We start from the raw sequence: 10,071 nt of genomic DNA, 5'->3' as shown, positions 1-10,071 counted from the left end.
ACACTATTGGTCTAGCTTCATCTTCTTTTGGCCCATCCATCATGGATGCCATGGTTTCTAAAGCATTGTCAATCTTATTCTGCATCCTTGGCACATATTGGTATTGGATCTTGCTGAATTTTGATGCCCATTTCTGAAGACATTCATGGTAAGGCATCAGTCTTTCTTCTTTGATCTTCCATTTATTCTGAATCTGGGAAATTATCAATGCTGAGTCACTGTACACCTCCAACTCTTTTACTCCAAGGCCTAACGCTGCTCGTAGGCCTATGATGTAAGCTTCATATTTAGTGGCATTATTGGTGGCAGGAAAGTTAAGTCTGCTAGAAAATAAGATGTGTGTCCCTTTTGTAGAAATTAAAATAACTCCAATTCCACTTCTATTTTAATTTGTTGCTCTGTTGAAGTACATCTTCCATTATTCTACTTCAATCCCCATGATATCTTCATCCGAAAAGTCTCATTAGATTTCTTCAGCTTTTTCTTGTGAACAATGGGCTAAATGATCAGCAATTGCTCTCCCCTTCATAGATTCCTGAGTCACATATTTAATATCAAATTCTGACAAAAGCAATACCCATTTAGCTATCTTCCCATCTTGCACAAATTTTTCCATTAAGTACTTCAAAGGATCCATTCTTGCAATCAACAAAACCTTGTAGGCAAGCATATAATGTTTGAGTTTGCGAGTTGTCCATACAAGTGCTACGCATGTCTTCTTAAGTGGCAAATACTTCTCTTCATAAGGCAACATCTTCTTGCTGATGTAGTAAATTGCATTCTCCTTTCTAATCTCTTCTATGTATTGAGCAAGTAAAGCTCCCATTGCTATATTTGTAGTGGTGAGATATAACAACAATGGCTTTTCGGATACCAGTGGGACAAGTATTGGTGGCTTCATCAGATGATACTTGATCTTTTCAAAGGCTTCTTGGTATTGTTCATTCCACACTATAGGAACTTCCTTCTTAAGTAGTCAGAAGATTGGTTCACATGTCATGGTGAGTTGAGCTATGAACCTGTTGATGTACTGTATCCTCCCTAGAAATCCTCGAATCTCCTTCTCAGTTCTTGGAGGCTTCATCTCTACAATTGCCTTGATTTTGTTAGGATCAACTTCTATTCCCCTCTGGCTTACCATAAATCCTAACACCTTTCCAGATGTAACTCCGAAAGTGCATTTCTTTGGATTCAACTATAACTTGTAGAATCGAATTCTTTCAAAGAACTTCCTCAAAGCCAGTATATGCCCTTCACGGTCCTTGGACTTCACTATCATATCATCAACATAAACTTCTACTTCTTTGTGGATTAAATCATGTAGCAAAGTAGTGGCTGCACGTTGGAAAGTAGCACCAACATTTTTAAGGCCAAATTTCATGACCTTGTAGCAATATGTCCCCCATGGTGTAATAAATGAGGTTTTCTCCATATTTTCTGGAGCCATCTTAATCTGATTGTACCCTGAAAACCCATCCATAAATGATTGCAAAGCATGATCTACTGTATTGTCAACTAGGATGTCAATGTGAGGCAAAGGAAAGTTGTCTTTTGGGCTAGCCTTATTCAAATCTTAAAAATATACACACATTATAACCTTCCCATCCTTCTTTGGCACCAGAACCATATTAGCTAACCATTCTAGATAGTTAACCACCCTCAGGAATTCTGCATTGTACTGTTTCTCAACTTCTTCCTTGATCTTGAGAGTCCATTTTGGCTTCATTCTTCTTAAGTTCTGCTTGACTTGCTTCATGGTTGGATCTGTTGGAATGCAATGCTATACCATATCTATATCAATCCCAAGCATGTCTTCATATGACCACGCAAAGACCTCTTTGAATTTTGTCAAGGGTGCCATTAATGCATCTTTCTTAGAAGTGGTTAAGGTATTGCCCACTTGTATCATCTTAGGTTCATCATCAGTTCCCGGGTTAATGGATTCAGTTTCATCTTTTATGGGTTCTAGGTGTCCATGTTTTAATTCCTTATTATTAAGAGTTTCTTTACCAATTTCAGATATAGAGACATTCAAAGCCAACAAAAAAGCAAAATCAGAAATCATATTAAGAGGAAAAAAGTTCTCAACAGACTCAATAGACTTAACTACATCAAACTCAACTTAAGAACTATCACAAATAGACTTAACAAGAATAGAAATACTAGCAGAAATAGACTCAATAAGGATAGAGACAATGTTCTTGGCAAGGATGACTAGCTTGACGGTGTTGATCTTTTTGGTAAGAGTGATTAACTTGACAATCTTGATCTTCTTCACGGAGTCCTCCATGGGGTGGGCGGCTCCCTCCCATGCCCAGTTCTTTGACTCAGTAATGGCTTCAATGATGGCAAGTGGCTCCTAAGACGTTCCTTTTTCCTTCAGCACCAGTACTGTGGGATCTTCATCCAAATAATCCATGGCTTCTCTGTCAATCTCTATGTCTGTAAGCTTGTTAGTCACAAAAGCATCAAGGTGTTCTATGCTATCCATCCACTTGTCAAACAAATCTTACTTCCCTTTGTTGCCCAAGTGGGTGTGTTGAGGGAGATGCTCTAACTCACCTCCTTCCATCCTCTCATTGCTACATTCAGCATTTTCAAGTGTCATGATTCTAAGACCGTGGACCATCAATTTTTGGTCTAGAGCGGCCAACCTAGCATCTATGTCATCCTCATCTTCGGTATGTGGGGTAGGTGAGCTTGGTTCAGAATCATAATATAACCCTAATTCTAGAATCTCTCTTCCATGCTTGTCACATCAAGGACCAGACCTTAAGCTAACATCAGTGATACAACTCCAAGCTAAGAGATGCCCATAGGGGTAATCATCATAGTCCACATCATTAAGTTGTCCAACCTCCCCTCTTGCATCTTCTAATACATTTATTAGCCTGTATTAGTCATTATCAGTGTCACTCCACCTGTTAGCTTTGGCGTCATCTTCAATATTTTCATCATAGTAGTCCACATCATTATCATATTCTTCATAAAAAAGATCTACGTCTTCATCTTCTCTATCACTAAGGGGTTCACCCCAATCATTGCTACTGTATGGGCTATCATAATCCTTGTTGCTATTACTCTTACTATCGGTGTTGTTGTCATCATCATCATGTCTAGTGTCACTGCTGCTGCTATCACTACTACTATCATTCTTGTCATCACTTCCATGCTCATCATCACTAGGGGCTGCTCCCCTTCCTCGTCTTCATCATTGGCTCTTAGTTCATATGGGCTTTTTAATGCATGCTAGCAAGCCTCCCAGTACTCTTCTTCTTCTTCTATATTGCAAATAGGATCTCCAAGAAGTGTAGTCATGGCATCAGGGTCCATGTAATTAGCCCAATCAGTAGGGACCCAAGTTGTATCTTCTTTCTTCAATCTTGGAACGTTGTTGTTGCAATCAAGTAGTATTTCAAACCCAGGCACCATTGTCCTTGTCACAGGATCAAATCTCGGTTCAGGGAATCCCCAATAGTGTTGACTTTCTCTAGCTTTTACAAATTTCCCATTCAACATAGAAGTATAGGGCTTCAGAGGTTCTAGAGGACAAGAGAGTCCTTTTATTGGCTCAGGCCATCTTTCTCACTTCCATCTCTAACAAATCATCATCAATGGGCTTATAGCCTAGCCCAAAAGGTGGTGTGGTAGTAGGAATTATCGGGACCTGAACAGTAGGCTTCTTCACATTTCTCCCCAAGTTCATCCCTGGAAGGTAGTTCATTCTCCTCATCTTTGATACCACATTGTTGTTACAGTAGGGAGCAAAGTCCATCGGGATCTTCTCCACCTCTTCTTCTCTCCTTTCAAAGCTAGGCCTTTCAATCTTAAAGCCATCCAAGGTCAATGGCTCTTTCTTAGAATCTATACCGAAAATAGGCTTAGGCACTGTCAAAGTATCACCATATATGGTCATAATAGCTCCTTCATGTGGAAACCGAACCTTTTGGTATAGAGAGGAAGGTACAACCTCTGTGTCTTGGATCCATGGTCGCCCAAGGAGCATATTGAAGCATGAGACTATGTTAAGGACTTGAAACTCCACCTTCTTGAAAATTGGTCCTATAGTGAGTTCTAATGTTATAGTTCGTAAAACCTCTCTTCTACTGTTGTCGTATGCCCTTACATGCTAATCGGTAGGCACAAAGTCTTCAATGCTTAGACCCAAGCAACTTGTAGTCTTTAAAGGACACACATTCAAAGCACTTCCATCATTAATCAAGACCATTAGTATCCTTTTCCCTTTGGCATCTACAATGATATGCAACAGGTCATTGTGGTGCTTCCCTTTCTTGGTTAGATCTTGTTCAGAATAGGAAGTAATGAGTTCCCTATTTATGGACCCAATCATAGCATTCAGATCTTGGGAAGTTGTGATTGTAGGGATGTGGATTTGGTTGAGAAGGTCTACTAGGTTTTAACGGTGTTTGTATAAGGCCTTGAGTAAACCCCATAAGGATATGTTGGCTTATGTCTTCTGTAGTTGCTTGAGGACCTCATCTTCCTTGGCAGGTGTTTGTTAGGTGGATTTATTCAAGGCTTCTATCGGATTGTCTGTCTCCAAATGTAGAGGTTTGAAGTGTCTCCCCCCTTATGATGTGGGCAATTTTTGTCGGTTCATTAAGATCGACATCTTGGGGTTTGAAGTGTCTCCCCCCATTTATGGGTGTTTGGCTATTTATTTGGGGTTTGAAGTGTCTCCCCCCGTTTGTGGGTGTTGGATAGCTTGATTAGGGTTTGAAATGTCTCCCCCCATTTGTGAGTGTTTGGTTATTCTTGGGTTCTGATATTTCTTCATTCCATATATCATATCCTGTGGTGGTGGTAGATGTCCTATCCATTAATTCTTCCCATGTGATCATAAAGTATTCGAGTACATCATAGATTAGTTCAGATTGGTCTTCCTTACTTTCCTCTTTGGTCATCAGGCAATTAATCCTTGGTCTTTTCCCAAAATTGTGATTGGGTAAGGGATTATTAGTGATGCTAGTCCTTGTAGGCAGCATAACCACCTTGTTTTCTATTAGGTCCTAAGCATAATGAAGGTCAAAACAATTGTCAATATCATGGCTAGGGCCTTAGTGGTAAGCACATCTCTTATTCGCATCAAACCTTGAGGGCAAGGGGTTTGGAATTGGTCTTGGTGCTAAGGGTTTTAGTAACCCTTTTGCTTTTAGCTTGTCAAACACTTAGCTTATAGGCATATACAACTCATGAAACTCCTTCCTAGGTCTAGGTCCTTGTGGTACTTGCATAGGTGCAATAGGTGCAATCAGTTGATAAGGATCATTTTTATGTATATTAGAAATTTCTGCAACCTTAGAATTAGATCCTACATTCTTTTCAAACCTTGGTAGGTCATCATTCTTTATAGTGCAATTGTTTATGCATCCTCAATTTGTGTTCCAACAGCAATCAAAGCTTTAAAATTAGGAAAGTATTGTGCAAACAAGTACTTATGGCATACAGGTAATAAATTCTTTACAACCATAGCTAACTGTTCCTCCTCACTTGGCCTATTCATCATCTGTGCTGCCTTGGCTCTCCACTTGATGATGAAAGTAAAGAAGGATTCTTTTGGCTCTTGCTTAGTGGTCTCGAGATCTCTCCTTGTTATGTCCACTTCTATATTTTACTTGTATTGCTTGTGAAACTCACGGTAGATGTCTTCCTAACTTCTTGCCCTAGCATCATCTAGGCTGAGGAACCACTTAAGAGCGGCTCTGGTCAATGTGTTTTGGAACACCTGAGCAAGTGCTTCTTCGGTTTCGCTTAGGGGCTGTATAGCCCTCATGTACATCTTCAGATGGGACTTTGGGCAACCAGTCCTGACAAACTTGTTCAAGGTCGGCATCTTGAACTTGGGAGGCAGTCTCACATCAGGGAAAAGAGAGAGGGAATCGTAGTCCATAAGGTCTTCCATCTTACGAGCCCTTCTAATCATCTCCTCCATTTTGTTCATTCTCTCATTGATCTTCTTCTCACTCTCCATGGCTGGTGGATTATGATCATCCTTATTCTCCTCTTAATTACTCTTTAGGTTCTGAAATTGTTGCACCATACGGTTCATGTCCTCCCTTAGCTGGATTTAACTAGCTACCATGGTGTTAAGTAGCTCTTGAGTGTTCATAGGTTCCTCAGTGTTTGGGTGTTCTCCCTCTTCTACCATAGTGCTAGGAGCTTTAGACTTCTTGTGGCTTGAATTGTCTTGTAAGTAGAAGATGGGGTTGTGATGTTGCAGCAGCGGAGTTTCTTTTAAGCTTACGGGCTTCAGTACCGTAATGGGAGTGACGGGCTTGGAATTGGAGCAACTGGCTTGAGTGTCGGGCTTAGGTTCTCTTTGCAACCTTCCTTTAGATCTTGACCAAATTCTCCCCTAATGACAGGCTTGGTCGGGTTAATCAAAGTTAAGTCCCTATCCACATCAATCAATTAACCAAACAAATACACACAAAATGCAATGCAATTTTAACCGGGACCGGCCTAAGGGTAGGTTCTAGGTCATTACGTTGTAGGGTGGGTTTGTTGTTTTATTGTTTCCCATAGCTAGGACGTTACACCTCCCAACTTGTAATGTAATGAACATTGCGTTAATCCAAATGGCATGGTTTGTCCTTTACAATCAACAAGAAATGATCTAGTGACTTTAGGCTATAAGTTGATGAGTTCACCACTAGGTACCCGAATCTAATTAAGATCGATGATCCATGGTTACTACCACCATAAGTTGTTGAAAAGGGTGCATACATATTGTTGGATGGCACACACTATGACAATTAGGGAAAGCTTTTAACAAACAATACAAACAACAACAAAATATCATACAACATCTCAACAAACATAAATAAACAAACAAACAACAATATCATGCAAGACTACGTAAAAAACAAGGATACATAGTTGGTCACTTAAGTCTAACACGAAACTTAGCCCTTGACATCCCCAGCGGAATTGCCACTGTGAGGGACCAAAAAAGTGCCTCTAAAAAAAAAAGAGAGAGAGAGATTTTTGAGTGCTTTTAAGGGAACCTCTCTTTTTGGGTAAGTGGTGTTGAGTCGCTACTTATTTTTATACAAAAAAAATATAAAAAAATACATGATTGAATTATTTCCTTTCATTGATTAAATAAATACATGTTTGAAAAATTGAAAATTGCATGGCTTTGGGTCCTAGTTACAAACTACCAAATAAGTACATGCCTTTTTGTCCTAGTTACAATCTACCCAAAATAAAAGCAAAGATAAGATATAGGTCTACCTATCCAAAGAAACTAAATTCAGAGGCTAGGTTACGGAATGGGAAGGTGTTAGGCACCCATTCCACCCAAACAGAGTCTGGTTTTCTAGACTCTTATGACCAATGTACCCCTTTTTTATGCATGAGATGAATGGTATATTGCACATGTGAAATAAACTACATCACAAAAATTTATTTATGAACGTATCTTCTCCTTTGTTAAAAAATTCAAATCTATTGTTGTGAGTGAAAAAAAAAATATTTTGAATTTGGTTTATAAAAAAAAAAAAAAAAAAAAAAATTAGATCTGTTTTGTTGTGAAAAAGAAGGTGGTTTTTAGAGAGAAAATTCAAATGTTTTTATTTAATAAAAAAAAGTCTTTTGGTTTAAAAAAAAAAAAAAAAAGCAGATCTATTTTTTGACAACTAAAAAAAAAAAAAATGGTTTTTAGTTTATAAAAGATCAGATTTGTTTTTAAGAACTTAAAGAAAATGATTTTTTGATGACAAAAAAATCAGATCTATTTTTATATGTTCAAAAAGTATGAAATAGATTGCTTGAGAAGAGGATTTCATTCATGAAGTAAATTTATGCTACATATATTGAATAAAACAAACACAACCATTCATGATCTTTTTCTTTACTTCAAAATCTGCCATTTAAAAAAAAATAAATAAATAAGATCTGTATCTAAGGAAGATGCAAATTACTTTTTAATTTAAGAAAAATTTAGATCTGCATATTAGGAAGATACATATCCATTTTTATTTTAAGAAAATTCAAATCTACATCTAAGGAAGATGCATATCCATTTTTATTTTAAGAAAAATTCAGATCTGCATCTTCCTTAGATGTAGATCCATTTTTATTTTAAGAAAAATTCAGATCTACATTTAAGGAAGATGCAGATCCATTTTTATTTTAAGAAAAATTCAGATCTACCTCTAAGGAAAATGCAAATCCGTTTTTTATTTGAGAAAAAGAATTGATTATAAGCAGATCTTTGAAATCAAGGAAGAGATCATAACCATAATAAAAGAATCAAGAACACGCTTAACAATATAAATTAACTATTCATGTTATGGATAACTAAACTAAAAAAATATATACAAACATGCATCTTTACTACAAGAAAAGCATAAAGAAAAGAAAAGGGTAATCGAAACCTCTTGCATGGAGGACTTCTTCTTCTTGAGAGGATGTTTTAGGATACAAAGAAATTTATGCAATTATCTTTGAAACCTAAAAACCCTAGTTTAAGAGAGAATACCAGAAAGGGGGTGAGAAATTTGAGAGTGTGAAAAGGTGTCTCTCCTAGAGCGTAAAAGGAATGTGCTGAATTTTGAGATCCAGTTTCTGGAATACTTAAAAAATAAGCAACAACGAGTAGAATGCAAATCGAGACACGTATTTTTGCGAAAAAGTCGAAAATGATGTGTTTTATTGGCACTCGAAGAGAGTTGGGCCAAAGCCCAAAAGAGTGCCATTCAGCACTTTGAAAGTGCTGATCGGCACTCCAAAAGTGTCGAATGGTACTTTTGGACACCAAACACACTTTCGTGCTCAAGTGCGTTTTGGACTCCCTTTTTAGGTTTTCTTGAGCTGGGCCTTGCACTTAGACATGTTTTCAATCTGTATTCTAAGATTTTTACCTCTTTTTTGGATAATTCAAGTCTCTTTAGCAACAATTATCTTGTAGATAAATAATCTAAAATAAATCTTGATAAAGTTTAGATTATCCACAATTCTATTGTTATCCAATTATCCCATTTATTCCTATGCAAGCAATCCTATTTTAAACACTAATTATTAACCAATCACAAAATTATTTAATTAATTTTAATTTTTTAACCAATCAGAATTAATTTAAATTACTCATGCGTGGTCGACTCTACCTAGACACAATGCATGTTAACCGTGCAAACTTGATCATGTGATATCTTTCAATCTGACGGTCTGATTTGGAAACTGGACATACCATCACAACTATTAGAATCCTAAGATTATTTTCATGATATGCAATGAATGAATTAATGCATGTAATGCAATCATGATTTTTGGGGTACTTGGCTAGTCACTTTAGTCATTCTCCTTAATTAAATCATTAGTACAAAATCGAGTGTCTACACACATGTTGACCAATAACGATTAATACTGTGCTAAGTTTTCTTATTCTCTCCAATTCATTCTTTTCTTTTCATATGGCTAATGTTTCCGCATGAGAAAAAACAAAAAAACAAAAACAAAAACAAAACAACACAAAATTCCCCCGTTTTTCAAAAATATCCAATGGACTCTCTAAGCATGAAGGTCACTTAACTAGTTAACTTTGTTCAAAATTCCCCCGTTTTTCCTTCTTTTGTCTCCATCTCTCGCTTTTACTTATCTATTATTTACTACCCAGACACTCTTTTATGCATATCACTGTCATTATGTAGTCATTATGAGACGTTTGTAGTCAAGACAAGATGCTGAAACAAAGTACAGGACTTGAACAAGCAAGAAACCTCCAAATGGATTAAATTTGATATTTTCAAAATCTTGACAGTAGCTTATATTAAGCCAAGCCTCAACGGTGGAATTTTGTATTTTATCTTAGTTCAAATAAATTTTTGGGAGGTCTTTGTAAATTGAAAAAAAAAAAAAAACTTGGGTCTTATCCTAAAATAATTTACCAATCTACCCCATCTACGACCCTTTCTTCATAGCATCAAACTACAGTTACAGTTACTGTCACGCCCCAAACCCAACTATAAAGATAGGCACATGACAACCGCCGCACGCTTATATAGTAAACACCCTACAAGTGTGCAAGACCTTTTTAGCAACTAAAAA

General features: G+C 37.1%; 1 protein-coding gene across 1 annotated transcript; it reads right to left on the bottom strand.

The window, feature by feature from the left end:
* Nucleotides 1-2,896: 2,896 nt before the first annotated feature.
* LOC115970283 (clumping factor B-like) lies at nucleotides 2,897-3,519 on the bottom strand. Its single transcript, XM_031089939.1, has 2 exons — nucleotides 3,269-3,519; nucleotides 2,897-3,206 (listed from the first exon to the last, which is right to left on the bottom strand). Exons 1-2 carry the CDS (start codon nucleotides 3,517-3,519, stop codon nucleotides 2,897-2,899), a joined length of 561 nt encoding a protein of 186 aa, XP_030945799.1.
* Nucleotides 3,520-10,071: the final 6,552 nt, after the last annotated feature.

Source organism: Quercus lobata, chromosome 12 (genome assembly GCF_001633185.2).
Source record: "Quercus lobata isolate SW786 chromosome 12, ValleyOak3.0 Primary Assembly, whole genome shotgun sequence".
Lineage (NCBI taxonomy): Eukaryota > Viridiplantae > Streptophyta > Magnoliopsida > Fagales > Fagaceae > Quercus > Quercus lobata.
Note: the sequence above shows the minus strand (reverse complement) of the source record. Positions and strands in the feature narration are given on the sequence as shown.